The sequence below is a fragment of the Neurospora hispaniola genome (assembly GCF_033458365.1).
Source record: "Neurospora hispaniola strain FGSC 10403 chromosome Unknown B0T23scaffold_4, whole genome shotgun sequence".
Classification (NCBI taxonomy): Eukaryota; Fungi; Ascomycota; class Sordariomycetes; order Sordariales; family Sordariaceae; genus Neurospora; species Neurospora hispaniola.
The window spans coordinates 3,594,734-3,615,192 of record NW_026944409.1 but is presented as its reverse complement, the minus strand read 5'-3'; the positions used below and the strand labels follow the sequence as shown (position 1 = coordinate 3,615,192).

The 20,459-nt window shown below is 51.4% G+C and overlaps 5 protein-coding genes and 1 non-coding gene across 6 annotated transcripts; 2 read left to right on the top strand and 4 right to left on the bottom strand.

The window, feature by feature from the left end:
• Nucleotides 1–161: 161 nt before the first annotated feature.
• Nucleotides 162–1,007, bottom strand: B0T23DRAFT_404899 (uncharacterized protein; the record flags this gene model as incomplete). The annotated part of the gene is made up of 2 exons (XM_062838945.1): nt 162–956; nt 990–1,007. The coding sequence occupies 2 exons, from the start codon at nt 1,005–1,007 to the stop codon at nt 162–164; spliced, it is 813 nt and encodes a 270-aa protein (XP_062693353.1).
• Nucleotides 1,008–1,836: 829 nt separating this feature from the next.
• Nucleotides 1,837–4,441, top strand: B0T23DRAFT_358911 (heterokaryon incompatibility protein-domain-containing protein; the record flags this gene model as incomplete). The annotated part of the gene is made up of 2 exons (XM_062836212.1): nt 1,837–1,922; nt 1,977–4,441. The coding sequence occupies exon 2, from the start codon at nt 2,008–2,010 to the stop codon at nt 4,438–4,440; it is 2,433 nt and encodes an 810-aa protein (XP_062693352.1). The 5' UTR covers nt 1,837–1,922; nt 1,977–2,007.
• A 1,687-nt stretch (nt 4,442–6,128) lies between these two features.
• On the bottom strand, nt 6,129–6,200 carry B0T23DRAFT_t187. Its single transcript has one exon. It is a non-coding gene; the product is annotated as a tRNA-Thr (tRNA).
• Nucleotides 6,201–6,819: 619 nt separating this feature from the next.
• Nucleotides 6,820–12,497, bottom strand: B0T23DRAFT_412862 (DNA replication factor Dna2-domain-containing protein; the record flags this gene model as incomplete). The annotated part of the gene is made up of 5 exons (XM_062839497.1): nt 12,143–12,497; nt 10,640–12,085; nt 10,474–10,569; nt 8,632–10,413; nt 6,820–7,968 (listed from the first exon to the last, which is right to left on the bottom strand). The coding sequence occupies exons 1-5, from the start codon at nt 12,188–12,190 to the stop codon at nt 6,820–6,822; spliced, it is 4,521 nt and encodes a 1,506-aa protein (XP_062693351.1). The 5' UTR covers nt 12,191–12,497.
• Nucleotides 12,498–12,771: 274 nt separating this feature from the next.
• B0T23DRAFT_338817 (Gryzun, putative trafficking through golgi-domain-containing protein) lies at nt 12,772–17,382 on the top strand. Its single transcript, XM_062835851.1, has 3 exons — nt 12,772–13,383; nt 13,460–15,011; nt 15,063–17,382. The coding sequence occupies exons 1-3, from the start codon at nt 13,108–13,110 to the stop codon at nt 17,210–17,212; spliced, it is 3,978 nt and encodes a 1,325-aa protein (XP_062693350.1). The 5' UTR covers nt 12,772–13,107; the 3' UTR covers nt 17,213–17,382.
• Nucleotides 17,361–19,030, bottom strand: B0T23DRAFT_358903 (uncharacterized protein; the record flags this gene model as incomplete). Its single annotated transcript, XM_062836211.1, has 2 exons — nt 17,361–18,195; nt 18,315–19,030. 2 exons carry the CDS (start codon nt 19,028–19,030, stop codon nt 17,361–17,363), a joined length of 1,551 nt encoding a protein of 516 aa, XP_062693349.1.
• Between the last annotated feature and the right edge of the window lie 1,429 nt (nt 19,031–20,459).

Sequence of the window (20,459 nt, the reverse complement as noted above, 5' to 3'; positions counted from 1 at the left end):
CGTCATACGATGGTTTTGACGGATGAGAAATCTCTGCACACAGGCAAAGGATGTTACAACTTTTTGCCCGAACATGGGAGCGACTCGGCATTACACTACCCTCCGGGACAACACTAAGATCTTGATAATACAGCTTGGCTTGTGCTGGTGTTCGTCAAGTGTCAAACTTTGACGAACCTCCATATCGTCCCCTCCTGTCCATCCTGCCAAACCATCGACACTGGGAATCCCTCTTCCCAGTCTTCTTCCGAACGCGAGCCCGAGCCCGAGTCATTTGCCTTCAATCTTGCTTTGACAAGCCGTGGAATTGCGTTTGATTCTGCTGGAATTTGAAGAGAACACATGATGTATCCGCGCTTATCCTGCTGCGCTGTCCCACATTCTTCTTCGTCTTTCCCATCTTCTTTCGCCTTGACGCATATCAACCGCTCCGATGCCCCGTGCCTGATGCTGACATTCCGATAGCTGCCGGAGAGCGGATCGAAGGCAGTCTCTTTGTCATTGAGATTGAGTCCGAGATACCGTCCGCCCGCGGCATTGCGAAAGCCGAGCCACCCGTCCGTTTCGACACAATGCCAATGCCAGTTGCATTTGCCTCTGAGGGGATGGCCTTCTCCTAAATCGACCGGAACTTTATAGAGGGCAGGCCATCCGCCAATCACCATCAGCGCTAGGTTGGTGGGTTGGTGGAGGATAATATATGTCGAATTTCCCGCGGGATTGTCGTCACGGTCTTGGTAGAGATCCCCAAGGTGATCAGATGTGGGAGATTCTGATGAGTGGTCCATCTTCTGAGGAGGTGTCGAGGTGATGAAGGTATGAAGTGAGGATGGTGCTTTGGTACCCCAGTCGGGTGTGTGAGTTCGGATGGTAACGCTCGATGAAGTTGAGAATGTACACGAAGCAGAAGAAGACGGTGATGAGGAGTGCGTGCTCATTGCTGGGGGTGTGTGCGTCTTTTCTTTGTTCCGGACCTGAATTGATCAGACATCGAGGGAGTCGTCCATCTTGGTTGTAGGAGAAGAAGGTTCTTATCAACCCGAACTGAACGGAAGAAGGGCATATCACCGGGAAGGCTTCCAACGGCTCTCCATCTCCTCACGCTTGCCTACTTCCTGACATGGAGCGGACAAATGCATGCTGTTCGTACCTAACAATCCCTCGCCATGCTGGTACCTACAGACGCAGTCAACAGCATGCACGGCTGGGGATAATATGGTGTCTTTTGGATGGCTGAGCGGGAGCAACAACCCGATCGACGGTGATTACTGAGTGCGAAAAAAAAAATGGGAAGATGAACCACGAAAGGAACTACACAACAGATAGAACGGTGGGACGCTGCCATGTTCCGCTATCTTTCACATTCTCTATGTTCATATGTCGGCTACAGACGGGAAGTGCTTCTGGTGACACGAATCATCCGGACCGGGACTGACTCTGGCAACCTATAAGATGACTACTTCTGTAGTCAATAACTATCGGAAGGGACAGCCAACCGACGACGGACTCGAGACTTCTCTACTTCCGTAGCCTCTTTTGAGGCGCCCCTTCTTAATCATGACTACCACGGCTTCCCTCTCAAGTGTTGGTGACACAGTGTTAGGGCGTCCCCCTGCGAACTTGGTTTGAGGGTGTGACAACATTTTTCTAACCAACGAGCTTCGACCTCGCCAGATGCTTCTGGCTGTGTGGCTGGGACGGCATCCCAATGGTTGATTCACCCGTACCCTTTTCATGTGACTATTCATTCAGCTGAGTTAGTTAGTATTCGTGTTTTCTGTAGGTGCCTAAAGATCCTTCGCCTCGATCATCTTTCGCATTGAAGCACAGCTGGCGTATTCTCTCAAAAAATATACTGCTATTTCCTCGCGCTTGTTCTCTCCAGCGATATCGCACAGAAAATAGCAAACCGCTGATTAAAGGCAAGTCTCCGGTCTCACGTTACGGCTCGTTGAACTCAATTAACCATGTGACAGGATCACACCAATCTTTCTAATCAGATCCAGAATGGCGGAACCGAAAAGGCTTTGTGAATACTGCACCGCCATCAGATTTGAACAGCTCCGTCTCCCATCCTCGGAAAATGTGAAAAGGCTTAACAAAGGACAGTCAATTCAAGCAAAATTTTCTTTCATCGATTATAGCATAAGCGGCGAGAATCGTCCCCATTGGAGTCTTGGAACCCAGAGCCGAATTCAGAGGTCTGCTGCCACTTGCCCGTTCTGCAGGGAAGTCTCTCTCGTTCTCGAAACATCAGGGGTACGACTTAAAGCGCCTATGGTTTTTCAAACAGATCCGGTTTGCGACGTCTACTTCACCAATGCCGGCTACGTGGAAGCGCCTCCAGACGTGACCTGGAAGCGATACGAGCCGTTCGAGACATTGTTACGGAAGTTCGTGCAGAAAGTTTGGTGGAAGCACCGATACCTATGGCATAAGTTGCTACCTAACAAACTCCCACCTTCGCTTAAACCCCGCGGAATACCTTATCCGAGAATTTCCTTGCGATGGATGGTACCCGAAGAGCATCCAATGCCCTCGCTGAAGCGTTACCGTGAAGGCGTCATTGAGCTCTTCGAATGCTTCCAAATCATTGAAATAGGCATGAACGAACGAGGAGGCTTGTTTAGTGGACGGGAGAGGCCAGCCCTGATTGACCTGGAATTGCCACGGCGGTGGCTGCGTAACTGTTTGGATAACGACAACGACTGTTGTACTCCCAAGCCTCAAGGCGAAGGTGTCGGAACATCAGTCTTTCGTCTTATCGACACGAAAACGAAGTCAATTGTTGAATTTTATCAGCACCGTCTCGGAGATACTCCTTACGTGACGCTCAGCTATGTTTGGGGCACCACACAACAAGCTATGCTGAGACATGAGAATATCCGCCAACTAAAGTTGCCCGGTTGTCTTCAAGGGGCCACTGCGCAAACTATTACAGACGCTACAAGATTTACGTCCGATATGGGATATCGATACCTCTGGGTGGACGCGCTCTGCATCATACAAAACGACGATGCTGATAAGATGTCTCAACTCCAGATCATGGGTGATATCTACAAGAATGCCGTCTTTACAATTGTGGCCGCTGCGGGTGAGGATTCTGACTCAGGGCTTGCGGGTCTTCGTACGCCTCGAACGACAATCCAACGCAAAGTTCAAGTCAAACCGGCGGGCCCACAAGAAATGCCCTTGTGGCTTATCTCAACGGTTATGCCCCGTACCATCTCTTCAGATCGATCATATACGCATGGCCTTCATTGGCAAACTCGCGGATGGACATTACAAGAAATAGCTCTGTCGCGGCGCGTATTCATTTTCACAGGTGAGCAACTACTCTGGAGTTGCAGACGGTGTCACCGATGGGAGGAGACCGATACTGAGACTAAACTTGCCTCCCTGTCGTGGCATACTATGGAAGAGGCACACCTAAGACCTAGCGTTTTTTTTAAATCTACTCTGTGGCCTGAAGAAAACGTGGGCGCAAGCTTGATATCTACACTGGACGGGTTGTGGAGGATGATTGCCGATTTCTCCATCAGGGATCTCAGTTTAGATGGTGATGCTTATGACGCCTTTTCTGCTATTCTCCGAGAATGTACAGGAATGACCGGTGAGCAGTTTTTGTGGGGCCTGCCTGTCTCCGAAGAGGAATTCAGTCGTGCTTTATGCTGGGAAGCGGATGGTCCTCTCGTGCGAAGAGAATGTCTCACTACTCTACCGACTACATCTCTACAAGTTAAGGTCCCGTTCCCAAGCTGGTCATGGCTCGGTTGGAAAGGTGAAATATCGCCACATTTACCTTCTGTCGGCGGTTTATTCAAGCTCAAAATTAGGCCGTATGTGCTCAGAAATACGCCTGTGCGGCTGCTGGAAATATCTGACATTCCGGAGGAAAACACGTCAAGGGCCACGCCTTCTTCCACGAACGATGCACAAAGCGCATTGCCGCTGCCAACTCATAGCTATCCAAGCGTATATGAATCTTTGAACCTCGAGACAATCTACAAGACTCTCAGTCCGGATATTACACCAGAGCGACTTTTTCGTACCCCTGATGACCAGCTCCTCTTCTTCTGGTGTGAACGCGCGCACCTTTATTTGGAGGAGCCGGACCACGGCGTCGATATAATTTCCATATGGAACGAGAAAGGATCTTGTGTAGGGCTCACTCTTCAACTCTCGGTTTTAGGTGATCTGAACGGAAAATGGGAGAAAAGCGACTTTAGTGCAACGAAACGGATGAAGGCCGAGGTCATTGCGATTGCTTCCGACCAAATGAATGGTAGATCAAAGCGAAAGAAACTGAACGCGAAACTTGTGTTATTCTTGATCAAGAGGCGGGAGGGGATTGCCTATAGGGTCGCCATGATTGACCATATTTCCATGCGAGACTGGCTAGAGTGTAAACGGGAGAAGATCCTTGTTGCTTTGGGGTAGGACATCATGCAGTTCTCGAGTCTTCTGTCTGCTTTTCACTTCAACGCTTCTTTCATTCACTTTCAGCCTCTCAACTTTCATCAAGGCTACATATTACAACTCAGGAGAGAATTCAGAGGTACTTAGTGTACGTTGACAGCCACGGTACCTCTATGTTTTGTCCCGCTCGTGATGGAACGACCCTAGATTTCGAAAAGATAATCTGCGCTACGATGGGAGCGTGACTGTGGAGATATTTATAGATGACTTCAATCTCTGGGGCTCCCCGAGCTGTTTGAACTTCCTTGCCGTCCGCACGGCACACTTTCAACGGAGGATGCGGAAATCACGGGCTAGCCTGACCAAAGACAAGAATACGAGGGTCACCGAGAGAGTGAAGGTCCTACCTAGTACCGCGAACGGTTAAGGTAGTGTTAAGCCCTCATAAAGGCTGTAGTTTGATTCTCACGTGCCAATTTTGCCGAAATACTGACAGTCCGAATCGCCACGCTTATGGTAGGAGAAGACCCGGGTCCAGCAGGGCACCAGAAATTCCATACCATTGATATAGTCCAGCACAGTTCTTTCGGGCACAAGCTCGGGCCCGTTGGCAAACATAGTAGCTCGTTCCGTCAATAGCCAATAACTCTCACGACTGTCCGTATGAGTTGCAAACAGGCTGTAATCGAATCCAAGGTTGTAGTGATGCTGAAGTAGGAAGGCGTATAGTTAGAGAGGGGGCGATGGTCGGTTGCGCCATGGTTTCGTTTCGCGATGCCTGAGCGGTTATATGGGTTATCAAAAAGACCAGTGGTATGTCTCAATACTTGTATTCTTTGTGGTTGGCATGCCCTTCACCGTCAGAATAAGTGTACGGGAGGCAGGGCAGATGCATGTGTTGGCGGCGAACATGCGAGCAGTTGCTGCCCAGTTGAGGACCTGTTTTACGTCGATCTGCATCACCCTTCCACAAGTTATCCCTACTAGAGGTCGTGGAATCGAAGTGAAAGTCCTCGGTCCCCCTCCTAGTAGTCTGTTGAGGAAGAACATGTTTTCAACAAAATTGGCCCGATAGCCGGTGGCGTGAGAGGAGCATCAATCGACACTGTAATCCTCCTGTCATAGATCTACTACTTGCGACTCAAGAAACGGACGCCAACTTGGCTCGTGAAAATACTCTCTCATAAAGTTAGCCCGTCATCCACCATTAAGACGGAGCTTCCAGTCCGAGTGTCCGAGGGAGCCACTGCGATAGAAATGCCTATGACGCCAGCAGGAGGTACAAGCGATGAAGAGGCCGGAGAGCTTGACGCATGAACCATACATATCTATGAAATCGGTCACAAGCCACGCCTGCGAGCTTGGACTGGATCACATCACACTAGTGATGAATAACCATGGCCACACACACATACGGAAATGTATATGTGAGAACAAACATCTTTGCGAGTCAAAGGTTTTTTGCATGTCGAAGATTATATCCAGTTATTTCCCTCCCTTTTCTTCAGCTTCCCTTGAGATGAACGACAAGCACCACGGTACGCCAAGTTGAATAAATAAGATAAAACAAACCCAAAGCATGCAAGATGAAAAAAAAAATAAATAATAATAATAAAAAAAAAAAAAAAAAAAAAAATTCCAATTGAAGAAAACCAATTCCGTTTGAGGGCAAAAAAAAGAAAGTAGAAGCAAAAGAAATTATGATCAAATGCCCACAGCCAGAATCGAACTGACGACCTCATCATTACTAGTGATGCGCTCTACCACTGAGCCATGCGGGCTTTCTTGGGTTCTTGTTGTTTTGAGGTCTACAGCATAAGTGTTTAAGCCTGCAGTACTACAGTAGTAAAAGATGGTTTGGAACAACAACTCGACAAACCTTCCGACAAACAACGGACGAACGGATATTTAAGGTAGGTAGTGAAAGCTATCGAGCAGATGACACTGATCGTGCACTAGTAATGCTAATTGAAAACAGGCTCATAGGCTAAACATGGGATGAAGTGGATCCCGCCGGCCGCTGTGAACGAAACTCCGATCGGAACAACAATCTTGCTTGGACAACACCAATGAATGTGTGTAGGAAGACAAAGACGGGAGTGATGATAAAGATGATTTTGATCGACCATCCATCAATCGTAGGTACTATTCTAGAAATGGGCATAATACCAAATACCACTCAGGATCCCAATACCAGGTAACGCTATCCTATCCTAATAAGAAAGACCAAGTTTGCCAAAGGAGATGCCGCTAACTTTTCCATGGTGCCCAAGAACCCTGAATATACTTTCTTCTTCCACCAACAACAGCCATACCAGGAATCCTCAAAAACTAACAAGTCCAACTGTAATGGAAACCGCTCAGCCGATGCCCTAACCAATACTTCAAAGGAGCAACCGCTCAAAACCTCCCATCAGTAATCTCATTCATGATATCCCTCATAATCGGCCTCCCCTTCATGATCGCGCGCTCACTGATTCCAATGCGCTTGGGGTTATGTTTCCCTCCACCAATAATGCCCTTCTTCGGGCTCTTCAGGGGTTGGCTCCCGACATTTTCTTTCCCTTGACTTGGCGTCCCAAACTGCAGCTTGCTCTGCACCTTATATCCCTTCCCGGCAAGCTTCGCATTCGCCTTCTTAGATGGTGATAACGCCGAACCCTTCCTAGGCGAAACCGGCTTGAAGATAGGGTTAGGTTTCCTAGGGCTGAGAGCATCAGCAGCCGTGGAAGCAGCATTCGCATCCGCAAACTTATGTCCCTCCAAAGCACCAGGACGCAGCTCATACACCCAGTGGCGATCTTCCATCATGCGCACAAAGCGGGCGAGCATTTCGCCTCCTTCTGGTTCTCCTTGCCCTTCTCCCTGATCATCACCGGTTTCTCCCAGCTCGGGACTAGCGATTGCTGAAGGAGACCCAGCCACCGAGGAAGACGCCCCTCGCAAAGTTTCACGGCTACCAACAACAAGCAGCTTTGTCTTCGCCCTTGTAAACGCCACGTTGATCCTCCTCCAATCTTTCAGTAGTTCGCCGATACTACACCCCTCGTTACTTCGCACCAGGGATAACACCACGACGCTCTTATCTCTTCCTTGGAAGCGATCAGCGGTATGCATCTCGATTTCCTCGGCCGCCACTTTGACGCCCGCTCTTATGGCTCCTGCGCTACCGCCTAGGGTATTTTTCATATTGTGCTTAAGCAAAGCCAGTTGCGAGCGGTAATGCGTCATCACGCCAATTTCGGAAGCGGGCACGCCGACAGTGAGGAGCGAGTCGACTAGTTGGCAGACGATGCGGGACTCAAGCGGGTTGACGATGCGCTGACCGCGAGTGGATTTCTCTTCGCGTGAGTGGGGAAGGAGGGAGTCGGTGTTGATGAAGCGGACGCGTGCGGAGGGGTCGAGGAGATCACGGAGCCAGCAGGTAGTGAGGGTGGGAGAGGGGCAGAAAGAGAGTTTATCTCCTTCTTTAAGCGGGTGTTGCTGGGAGTAGGCGAGGAAAGAATCGGCATCAAAGTGCTTGGTTGCTAGAGCGTCCATGTCGGGAATCTCGAGGGATGTAGTGCGTAACGCTTCGGTGCCGCATTTTAGCCGGCCATTGTAGATGAGCGTGTTGGAAAGGGTCATGATATCTTCGCACATGCGGTACTGGTGTTCGAGATTGACCACACTTTGGGGATGTTTCTTGGAGAGAAGCTTGAATAAGCTCACGTCGAGACCGCCGAGGCGAGCTTCCTCGTTTTGTACGAGAGGGGGGAGCTGGTTATGGTCACCGACTAGAACAAACTTGCGTGCCATGCGGATGGGACCAAGACAGATAGGAAGCGTGATCTGGGAAGCCTCGTCGACTATGCAGTAGTCGAAGATGCGCTCGGCGAAGACAGGGTGGTTGATACCCAAGCAAGTCGTCGCCACAATCGGGGTGTCGTTCCAGGCCTCGTGGATCTCCGAAAAAGAAGTCTTTGGCACGCCGGCGAGGGTGGCGAACGAAGGAACCTCAGGGTGGACCTTGACGGGAGGACCGAGACGAAGAATCGGGATCCCGTCATCCTTGAGCTTCAACAAGATGTTGTCCACGGCGGTATGGGTGTAGGAAGTTAGCAAGACCGTTTTCTTCTGTGCAACCAAGGCACGGATGATGTGCGCAATGGTGGTCGTCTTGCCCGTACCAGGCATACCAAGCACAAGGGCATAGTCCTGAGCAGACATGACCTTCTCAACAGCCGCCTTCTGATCGACATTCAGACCTTGGCCCGACGCGGTAGAAGGAAGCACGTACTGCGTTGGTACAGCCTTAAAGCGGGGGGCGTCAAGGTCAACAACCAATCTCCTGATCTGCCTAGATCCAAACACTCCATCGGCCATGATCTGAACAAGATTGTTGCGTACTGTTGCCATGCCATTGCTGAACTCATCTTTGTCTAGACGGTAGCGGACCGGGCCGGCTTCAAGGTCTTCTGGGGCGTTATCACCAGAGCCAGTAACCTGCATGATGCTGGCAAAGACCTGATTATCGGCCTCGTCGAAGCCAGGCTGCCGGACGCGCGCATTGTGCAGTCTTCTGTCCACGGCAACAGCGATGCGAGTCTTTCTGACTGAGGTGACATAGCCTAGCGCAAGTGCAAAGTGACCTTGTTCATCAGAAATGACAATGGGCTCACCCACAGTAAGTTGCGAGTCCAGAAACGAAAAGCCGGGGACAGGCTTTTCCTTGATAAAGGTGTAGGCGAACCGGTTGGTCTTGCCCATCTGTTGGTGATTCTCGTATGCTGAGCCCTCCTCAATGATGACATTGGCGAAGCAACGTCCAACCTTCTCGCGCTCTGTGCTGATCATGGTCCACAGCTCTCGGCGAAGCTTTTGGCTTTCCTTTTCCTCCTTGGTTAGAAGTTCTTCCCATTTCAAGAAAAACTCCTTGTGGGTAGGGCTGAGATGGTGGACTACTTCATCAAACTTCTCGTTCATTGCGCTCGTCTCCCCATCTCCGTCATCAGCAAGTTTGTGATAGATGAAACAGGTCGTCTGAGCATAGCATCTGCCGCACGCGTTCTTGTTCTTCTTCATAGGGGGCAGTTGGACACTCCGCTCACGGATGTGGCCAGCCAGCTGGTTGCGCTGCATGATCATGTGGCGGATCTCATGCCTAACGGCGGGAATGCGCAACGTCTGCGATGTCTCCATGTAGTAGAGGATACCGTAGACAATCTCAATGTCGTAGCGATCCGAGAGCAGCAAATTGTAGAGTGCTGTTTGCGCCTGATGATTGCTGTTGACATTCTTGCCGGTCTTGACCTCGAAGGGGACGGTCAAGGTCTTGGTCGTTGGCGCCTTTGAGCTTGAGCCCCTTGCTGGGGGGTCGCGCATGGTGACCTGGACGGTGGCATCAATGTTGCCCTTGAGACCATACATGGGTGACCAGACATGTTCCTCGACATCCAGAAGCTTGCTGACACACATGGTAGCCTTGTCACCGTTCCGACCTTGGACGATCGCATCAGGCTTTGGCTGGGAAGTTACGAACAGCTGAGCCCAAGAACGGACTTCAGGCATCTTGGATTGTACATGACTCTTTGCATCGTCCATGCCGACCTTGAGGATGTACAGGTCCTCAAGATGCTTCTCAAGAGTCTTGTTGATGACGTTTGTGAGGAATGCCGGATCCCATTTATTGGCTACCAAAGCTTCCTGGAAAATCTCGTGCAGAATAGTACCGTAGACAAGCGCGGGTGACAAGTCACTGGTGGCTTTGACTCTGTCCTGCAAGACCGCACGCCGCATGCAGCTGAATGAGTCGGCAACGACAGTGGATGAGATGAGCTGATCTGGGTGCAGGATCAGCATGTTCTGGTTGTTGTCGACGACACATTTTCCCTGGTCTTCGAACTGGCCGATAATGTGGACGTATGCGCTGACGCTCGCGGGGGTTTCAAACCAGTCGCCTCGAAGATGGATCGTTCGCACAGAGTTGGTTCTATCAGCCTGTACGATGAGGATCTAAGAACGGACAATATTAGTAGGGGAGACATACACATACGGCCGAAGAGGAGACTTTACCTTCTCAGGGGATTCACGACCACGGTCATCCGTGTAGGAGCTCTCGAGAACATTGGTTACCAGATACCTCTGTATGGCTCTAGGCTTTTGACTAGGCTAATATAGATGTCTTAGCATACGCACTTCCATCTCTTTCGGATCGACAAGCTCACTTTCATAAACATACATGTGAGGAAACATCTTGCGCATGGCTGGCACGTTGTGTCGCAGCCATTTCGACCGCGTCAAAGTCAAAATCATTACCGAAATCATCACCAAACTCGTCATCTTCATCGCCCGCAACCTGTTGGGGCAATTTCTTGGGTGACTGCTTCTTCCTAGGCGATAGCCTCTTTTTGGGGGACGGTCTCTTTCTAGGTGACAACCGCTGGGCAGGTTTCTGTGTTGCAGACTCAACTTGAGCCACCAGGTCTTCTACCCCATCAAAGATATCGTCATCGAGATCACCAAATTCGTCATTATCGACAAGGGTCTTTGACGATTCGCGTGGAGCTGGCGAGACAGCGTCACTTGCTATGAGAGTGCTACCGTCACCTTGACCAAGGATACTAGCGTCCAGTTCGAGGAGAGTGCTCTCGTCAAAGTCAAAGTCGTCATCACCGTAGTCCGAAGATGCCTTTTCGGATTGCTTTGAGGCGTCAGTTTCGGTGGTTTGCCGCTCGGCCTTTTTCCGGGAGGGAGAGGAGTTTTGGTCAGGCACGGTTTGGGGGGTTGTCTTTCTTTTTGCTGGCGACTTCTTCTTGGGAGAGGGTGACTTTTTCTGCTGTGCTGGAGCACTGTTTGGCTTTTTCGAGCTGTCCATCTCTCCATCAACGGATTGTAGTAGTTCTGACAGCAGGCTCGACTTCTTCTTTCTGGGAGTATCCTGGGAAACGATCCTATCTTGCTCATCAGGACAAAGGGTACGGCGCCGCTTGGGCCAAGCGGAACCGCAACTGACGGACTTTCTCAGCGATCGATCGCTTGATTGCGGGCGAGGTGAGGACGATGCCATAAGCTGGGCAAAGAGGGGGTTCTTGTGGTTTGAGGGACTCGTCTCATTTCCATTAGAAGAGAAACGGCTCCACAAGTCCGAGGCAGGATCTGCATGGGGTGTCTTGGAGGCGCCGGCAAACCTCTTGAGGGCGACATGGGGAGTAGTCAACTTGGCAGCCGGTGATGAAGCAGGCGAGGAGCTTTTCGCACGTCTCCTGCCATTCTTGGGGATCATTGGCGAAGCGGGTAGTTGTAAGGGCACTCCGGACCTCCAGTCGACCCTATCACCGGGCGACTTTTCTCCATCTTCCTCTTCGGTGATGACTTCAGGTACACCAAACAGGTCTTTCCATGAATGGCGATCTGCGGGAGTTTTGGCGTCGCTGGATGACTCGTCGTTGGAGTCTGGTAATGGCCTCTTCCTGGGGATCGACTTGGTGGTGTTGATGTTTTCTTTTTGCAGTTCGTCGTCGATGGCGGCCTTTACGGGCTTTGCAGGCTTTGGTGGTGGTTTGGAAGATGTGTCGTCGGATCGGAAGGCCTGGAGCTTGTTCTTGGAAGATTCCGAGACGGGGGCTAGCGATTGTAGAGGTCCTTTGTTGGGGGGATTGCTTCTTGTCCTCTGCCATCCTCCGCGCTGCCATTGTCATGTTAGTAAAGACCTATCATTAAGGAAAGGCCATTTGTGACGGACCTTGGGAGGCTGGGCATAGGCGTCCGAGTAAGACTTTTTGAGAGGCATTGTATTGTGGAGGCGCCTTGGACCAAAATGAGGATAAAGTAAACAAAAACAAATTCAATGGCGACGGCGCTGGGAGCCAATGGGTGGATGTGCTGCTGAATGACCCAAAAAGTCCAAAAGACGGAGCAAAGTGGTGATGGTCAAGGCAGAAATCAGAAAGCGAGGTTATGTGGATCGCAGGCCCATGGCTTGAGAATCCGGAGTCTGGGACCTGGGCTGGGTGGTGGTGGTGGTCGAGGTGAAGTGGGAAGAAGAAGTTGAGTCTTTGAGAACGCGGATGACAGTCGCGCGTTTCCTGCTGCGCTGCATGCCCGGTTCTGCCAAACAGTCAATCAATCAACGCGAAACCTCCCCTCCAAAAGTAGTGTACAATTAATTGTTAGCAAGGGGGTGCCTGGAGCTCTCAGCAGGTACCGCTGTGCCGATAAGATAAGCCCCACACTTTGGTACCCCTGTAGGCACATGGGCGGCGGTTGGACCGCTGACGTCTAGCGGATCAGCCGCCTGTGTTACAGCGTCGCATCAGCGGGAGCTCCATCGGTGGAACGTCCAACTTCACACGTCCATCACTTCGGCGGCTTCCGAATCCTCTCTTCACCTAACTCCCCTTCCTTCAACTTCCCTTGCCTACCTAGACGGAGCTTCACCGCCGAGGCCATCTACCTACCTACATCTACTGAGAACAAGGGGCGGATGTAAGTGGGCGCCAACGGACTTTACTTGACGACTTCGGACGTACCAACGATTCGCGAGACGAGACGTGGGCAGCCGATCCGATCTACGGAGTTACAGCGCTAGACGCACATCAGTAAAAGAAGAAGACGACGACGACGACGACGAGACTATGAACCGACTATAACCAACACACTTGTCGGGTCAACTCTATATACACAGTACTCAATACACAGGTAGCAACCATGGACGACTATCCGCGCGGCAGCTTGGATCACAACATCCCCTTCCTCCTCACCCTCGGCGTCTCTCCTCCCAACTCCAACTCAGCCCACAACCCCGAATTGGGCAAGACTCTCAAGGACCAGGCCATCGAGGTCCGATCCGATCTTCCTACTCTCGACCTTCCTCCCGCACAAGCTCTACTACACTACATCCAAGAGCGGGATGCCTCGAACCTACCATGCATCGCATACGAGCACCAGCTCCGCTACCGGTTCCGGGTCAAGTCAGCAGAGAGGGTGAGCACTCTCTAGCCGTATGATATCTAAACTATCTATACCTTACATCAGCTCTAACCTACGTTATTCTCTTCAGTCCTTCCTGCTGCCTCCTCGCCGCGCCCGCTTGCCCGAAGGGATAGAAGCACCTCCGGGTGCCATCCTCCATTCACCCTTCTCGCCTCTGACTCCGATATCCCCTCTGTACCCCGACGGCCTGATCGATGCGCAATGGACGCTGAAACACCAGGAACTGATCCCCAGTGTCGTGCTCTGCTTCTATAATCTCGTCTCCGATCCAAATCAGTCCACCCTAAGCGATAACCACATCAAGTCCGACGTGAACAAGTTGAGGAACCTGCTCATCCAATCAGGCCACAAGATCAAGCTCGCTATTGTATTTCTGTCCGACCCTTCTGGCGACCACACCGACTACCTCCAAGATCGCATCGAGATTATTCGCAGGGGCTGTGCGCTTGACCCCAAGTCGGTCTTCCTCATGCCCCCCAACGAGAACCACGAAGATCTTGCGCGCATGGCTGAGAACATGTTGATCACATTATACGGCGCTTCGATGGAGTATTACAAAGAACTGGGTAGACATTCCCGAAAGAAGAGAGGAAGGGGAGTTGCTCCGCCGCCAACCGTGCCACCAACAACAGGCACTTCCCAAACGCTTTCGCTGGCAGGATGGAATGTCCGTTATGACTTCAAGTCAGCTGTACTGGCCGAATTCCGCCTGGAAATGGAGAATGCTCTGCGTTCCTACGAACAAGCATACGAGAACCTGCTAAGCTCCGAGGTTGTCGAACTAATACCAAGTTGGAGTCCTCGCTGGAACGAGGCGCGGCTTCTTGCTGACGTGATAGCCATCCGCTCCATTCGCTGCTTGTTATGGGGCGCTCAGAACAGCGCGGCCGTTCGCAGGTGGCAATTTCACCGCGAAAGGATGGCGGATCTTGTCGAGCGCCTTGGAAGAGGCACCAGCAACTATGGGTGGGAGGCCTGGCAAGCACGTTGGGCAATCGTCATGGCGAACTTGATGGAAAAGGCAGGCATCCCAGAGCTTGATCCTGCTGAGATGCGACTCTACCTCAACCCAGAAAAGAACATTATGGGGGAACGACTACAACCCTGGGAGTTCCTTCACCATACAGGTTATTGGTATCGTCTGGCTTCCAGGCACTTGTATGCCCGGAGAGCCCGGGCTCGTGCGATGCCTGAAGACGATAGGAGACCACCAGGCTCTTCTCCGGCCTCTCACCTTGCGAGCAGGGGCTTCATATATGACACCTTCATGTGTCCAGAACCCCACGAGGAGTTTCCGCTGGAGCACATGACCTATAAAGGGGTGGATCATAACGGCATGATCATCGACTGCCTATCACGAGCACTTCACGAGTTTTTGCAGCGGGATCAAGCACGGCTGGCTGCTGAGTTGTCTCTAGAGTTAGCCAGGGAACTGAGTCTTAGGCAGGAATGGGCCAAGGTTGTCGAGTTGCTTCGGCCTATCTGGCAAAACATGCCGTTCAGGAAGGAACGCTGGCCAGCATTGGCCGAGGAAGTTGGCTGGGCTCTAAGGGCAGCCGCTTCGAAGACTGGTGGTCTTGGTGATGTCGTTACCATTGACTGGGAATTGCTGGACCGAGGTAAGATTCCAAGAGTTCTTAGTGACTTCGTCTGCTGATGGTAGAATATAGGCTTCACGAAACGCAAAAACTGGCAATATGACATCACAAAGTCCCTACAACCAATAACGCCGGATCCCAAGCCTCTTGTCAATATCGCAGATGGCCAGATCATCCCGCCTATTTCAGCTACCTTTGTCTTCAGAGACGAGGAAGGGAAAGCAGGCCAGACCACCCGTGCCCAACTGTGCCTCCGTTCCAATGCCCATGTCGAATCCGCTCCCGTACCATTCAGCAGGATCGAGGTCAAGTTCAATGGCAGCATCAACACTCTCGTACTAAGACATCAAGTACAAGAAGAAGAAGGCAGCAAGCGACAAAAGCATGGTAACATTGTTTTATGTCCGGTACCCCTTGAGGATATCACCCCTAGCGATAGAGAGCCAACGACAGAAGACTCGGCTGAGGATGATGAGAGAGTAACTAAATTGCAAGGCACCACCGACCTGACTCTCTCACCTGGTCATACTCTCGTCCTCGTTATGGACATACCACTCCGCGAACAAGGCGAAGTAACCACTCTTTCGCTCACCGCGTCACTAGAGACCGAGTCCTTTGACCTCCACCAGTCTCTCAAACTCCGGGATATGCCCAACATGACCCACATTTGGTATCCCACCCCCTCAACCAGGAAGCGCATCACCCGGCCGTTCAGCCCTCTGTCTCTCCGAATCCTTCCAAGGCCTCCCAAGATGGAGATCAAGAGCGAGATCAAGGAACAGTACTACACCAACGAGGCGATAACACTCGACTTTGACATCTACAACGCCGAAGACGTCGAGGCTCCTTCCAAGTTCGATGCGCTCTTATTCTGCGACGAGGATGAAGCGTCATTGACGGCCCCATCTTTCACAGTGGAAGTCGTCTCAGAAGAACAACAAACAAAAGAAGAGGAGGAGGTGAACAAGAAGAAATCGTCGACAAGCAGCTCCTCCGGTCGCGAATCCAAGGTCTCCTCTTACTTCCTCGGCGACATCCAGCCAAGCACCACCACCACCGTCCGCCTGCATTTCCCACCCATCGAGCGACCCAGCCGCTACGAGTTGACTCTGCGCGTAGTCTACCACCTGTCCACCAATCCCGGCACCACCATCACCCAAACCGCCATCTTCCAACTCAACGTGCTCAACCCCTTCGAAGCCAACTACGAGCTCCTCCCGCGCGTCCACCCCGACCCCTGGCCTTCCTTTTTCGACGCCGAAAACATCCAACCTCTTTCCCTCCCATCTCAAGCAGAAGAGGAGGACAACGACGCAGTAGTGCCCTACAAAGGCCTCCACCAATCTTGGTCTCTCCTCACCCGCTATGCCTCCTTCGCCTCCGAAGATCTCAAGGTCGTTGACGTAGACGTCAAAGTCCTCCGCCAGCCACAGTCACAGCCCAGCCAGACGAGCTCTCCTGAGCCAATGACCTGCCTCATCACCCGCCACCACGACGACGACTCAATCCTTCCCGCCGTCGAAAAGGGTGGTGGCCACCTAATGAAACCGCACACCATCGAAACCACCTCGTTCGATATCGTCGCGCAAAAATTCAGTCTCGACGATCGTGGTCCGGCACCACTGGACTTGGCCATGGTCATCCGATGGAAACGGCTTCCAACATCTCCATCTCCATCTCCATCTCCAAAAGATACTGAAGAAGAAGAAACAGTAATAAACACCACCACCCTCCCCTGCCCACGCTTCTCCCTCTTCGGCATCGAGCCTCGCGTGCTCGCCCACGTCACCTACCTCGACACCTATAACCCAGACTCTTTTACTCCCCTGATCCTTTTAAGGGTAATCATCGAAAACGCCTCCAACCACTTCTTGACGTTTGGTGTATCGATGGATACCTCGAGTGAATTCGCCTTCTCGGGCCCCAAATTGTCGGCGGTGCCCGTGTTGCCTGTCAGTAGAAGGGAAGTGGAGTATAGGCTTTTGCCTACTAGCCTGGGACCTGGATCGGGCGAGACGGAAGAGAGGGAGGAAAAGAAGAAAAAGGACAAGGCAGGTGAACAGGGATACTGGATCAAGCCGGGCTTGACTGTGAGAGATAAGTACTTCCAGAAGGTGTTGAGGGTGATTCCTGCGTCTGAGGGGGTGAGGGTGGATGCGAAGGATGGAGGGTTCTTGGTTTGGGTACCTACTGGTGGGGGACCTGATGATGGTGATGTGTAGATAATGTGGTGTTTTAAGGATCAATTCGTAAGGGAGAGAAAAGCAAGTCTTCGGCGATTAAATCTAGGGTAAGTATGAGCGAAAACCTGTACAAGTAATAGACTTGCGCATGATATCCGTCCTATCCAACGGGCTCATAGTTAACAACTCAACGAGTGACCTCTCTGTCCTCCGTACCAAGCTCACAGGCCCCATGTGAGGTATCTAGCTCTCGGGGTGGACTCGATGCGTCGAGCTCCCAGCGCTCATTGATACCTCCTCCACATGCCAATTCATCTGGCGGGGTGTACATCTCCGTTGCCGGGCCTTCTGTAGGAAGCTCTCCTTTGAGTTCGAGGGAAGGGGAATGCTTCAGTGCGTTACCATTACTCTGACCAGGTTCAAGCTCTTCGTCGGATGGTGAGGGCTTCGATCTCTTCCGCCAAAGGCAATAAGCCAACCCAGATAGTATACACAGAATAACGGCACCGCCCACCACTCCCCCCGCAATCGGTCCGGCTTTGTTAACAGACGACTGCTGACCCGAGTCTGGGCCAGTGGCGGAAGTAGCAATGGAAGTCGGGGCCGTTCCCGAGGTCGTCGCGTTAAACGAAATGGGGTTCTTCAGGAACATCCTCTTCACCTCATCAGACGACCACGATAGCGCAGACAGATTCTTATCTTGATACCATTCCTCCACAAACTTGGGGGTCCTGTAGTCCTCTGCGTCGGCATCGTAGTTTCCATCCTTGCTCCAGACGAGATCAGTCAAGTCAAAGATGCCGAGGCCCTGGGGTAAAGGATCTTTGTCCCAAAGGGACTTGTTCTGACCGTGGCCGCCTACCACCAGCATTTGGCGCTTCCCTACTACGACGCAATTCTGGTTGTTGCGTGGCTCGACTGAATGTGCATCTGTTTTGAGCCAGACGAAGCCTGGGAGGCTTAGGATGTAGATGTCGTCATAGAATTCCGTGAAGGCCTGGTTCGCTCCGCCGTAGATGAAACTACGTGGAGTAGAGTCGACAGTAAGTTAGTTTAGGGTCGAAGGCTCAGAGGGACAGATATTCCGAATGGCAAGCTTGACATTAAACAGAAATGGGATATTTTTGGTGTTTTCACTTACAGTTCATAGGTTCCAGCCGGACTGGCAACACCCACCATACAAAAAGTCTCCCTCTCCGTCGGCGCATATCCCACCGTATTCTGCCATCCCCACTGCCCAGTCTTAGGATCATAAAAAGTGATATTGTTGAAATCCAGAATTCCTCCACCGATCTTTCCTCCCAAGACCAGCATCAAGCCATTGGAGCCAAACTGAGGGACAAAATGCGCGCGACCATCAATCAGCGTACCAAGCGGGGGCATCACCACGCTGGTGTCGGTCCTTGAAAAGGTTCTGCTCTTCATGTCGTAAGAAACCATACCTGGAATCGGGGTGCGATACCAGTGCTGGGGATCCGTGACGGGGGAGGTATTGTTGGAGTCCGGGTCTATCTCGATTGATGTCATGCCGCCTATTACAAAAGCTACACCGCCGCCGGAAGAATCGTGGGTGGCTGCGAATGCTGCTTTGTGGGTCAAGTTGAGCTTCTTTAGAACGTCTGGGTTTGAAGGCCGTTCCAACGACCAAGTGCCGCCACCTGTGCCGTCGACCCAAAACTTCCAGATCCCGTCCTTTGTGATATTGTTCATGTTGATCATGTACGGCGCTCGTCCTCCATAGATGTAGAAGGCGTCGCCACTGGGGTCGTTCCAGATTGCCTGGTCGGAAAGCGCTACTGGTCCCTTTTTGGGAGTCGCCTTGATCTCGACCGTCGATGCGGTCCATGATCGTGACATGTCGATGGAGAGAGTCGAGTTACAGGGATCGGCGGGGACGTGGCCAGGTTGTTCCTCGCCATTTACCAACTGGCTTATCTCGCCTCCGTCGATATAAACATAGTTTCCCAGTACCGTTGCTTAAGAATTAGTACAGAGGTTAGCAACAATACATACCACACTATATTTGTCAGGGCGAATATGATGGGAATTGATCACCTACCTCGTGCATAGCTTCGACGAAGAAATCTGTTGGCAGGTGGATCATCCAGATACTGCTGCTCCTGTCCGAAAACACACGAGAAAAGAAGGGAGGTGATCAAGATCAGACCAAAGCCACGAAAAGAGATTGTAGAGTAAATGCACATCGGATATGAGCGGTAGATCATCTCCATGGCTGTACGCAATGATGGAAAATGGTAGGTGAGTCCGGGTTCAAGTTGAGAAGATTTAATGATCAGAGATGGATTGAACATGAAGTGTTGTGGTCACGATAGGAAAGAAGAAAAAAGAAGGGGGGGGGGGGGGGGGGGGAAGAATACAGAGTAGAAGACAAGTCATCAATGGGTGTCTTTAGGTCGTACCAACCTCCCAGGACCGAGTTTGAGACACTAGAAGTCTAGACTCTCTCTTGTGCAACAACCAGGACGTACGAGGCAGAACGAGGCTTTGAATTGAGGCATCCTGCAGGCACTTAACTCGGATCTTCATTTTCAGGTTGCTCTCTGCCATTTGTGCCGGTACCACCGCAGCGTTGGTGCTTAATGTTGGTCGGTAAGTGGCTGAACATAATGCCCCATGAATGGAGGAGACCTTTTGGAGAAATACGGGTACCCGATGACATGGTATGTAGCGGAAGAGTAAGGTTTGGCGAGGAAATATAACAGGTCCGCCTCGTCGTTGGAGGGTGGAGGTTGTGAAACTGAGATCAGATGTAACAAGGAAGGAAACTAGATGTTCCTCGTCTTCGATTTATGGAAAATGCTTTTTGCTGGACGAGTCGAAAGATCAGAGAAGACAAATTTTGTCGAAAGGAGACATGTCACTTCAGGAGTGCAACCCGGTCGATGGCTCTTTTCTTCTAGGAAATGCCATTGTGGGCTGTGCTCTTTCCAAATCCAAACATAACCTCTGCTTGGGTAGTGACTTCTCTCTACGAAAATCATGTGGCAACGTAACCATATATGAGTGGAAAGCGCGACATGACAAGGCGTGAGTGTCTCGGAAGGTGTTGGCAGGACGCAAGAAGCTATCAAACACCACAAAGAGCGGTCATACGTACTTCGCAAGACACTGATTGATTATGAAGTTGGAAAGCATAACTGGTGATGATGAAGCCGTCAACTCGATTCCAGCTGTGGGCGACACAGCTATTTCTTCTGTTAGTTTCTTCGAGTTTCTTCTTGCATCTTTCTGGATCTCCATCATAACGCTGACCATCTTTCTGGGG

Coding starts and splice junctions, on each gene's coding strand:
- B0T23DRAFT_338817 (XM_062835851.1), top strand. CDS start 13,108: ATGGACGACTATCCGCGCGGCAGCTTGGATCACAACATCCCCTTCCTC. Junction 13,384..13,459: donor GGGTCAAGTCAGCAGAGAGG/GTGAGCACTCTC, acceptor TATTCTCTTCAG/TCCTTCCTGCTGCCTCCTCG. Junction 15,012..15,062: donor CTGGGAATTGCTGGACCGAG/GTAAGATTCCAA, acceptor GGTAGAATATAG/GCTTCACGAAACGCAAAAAC.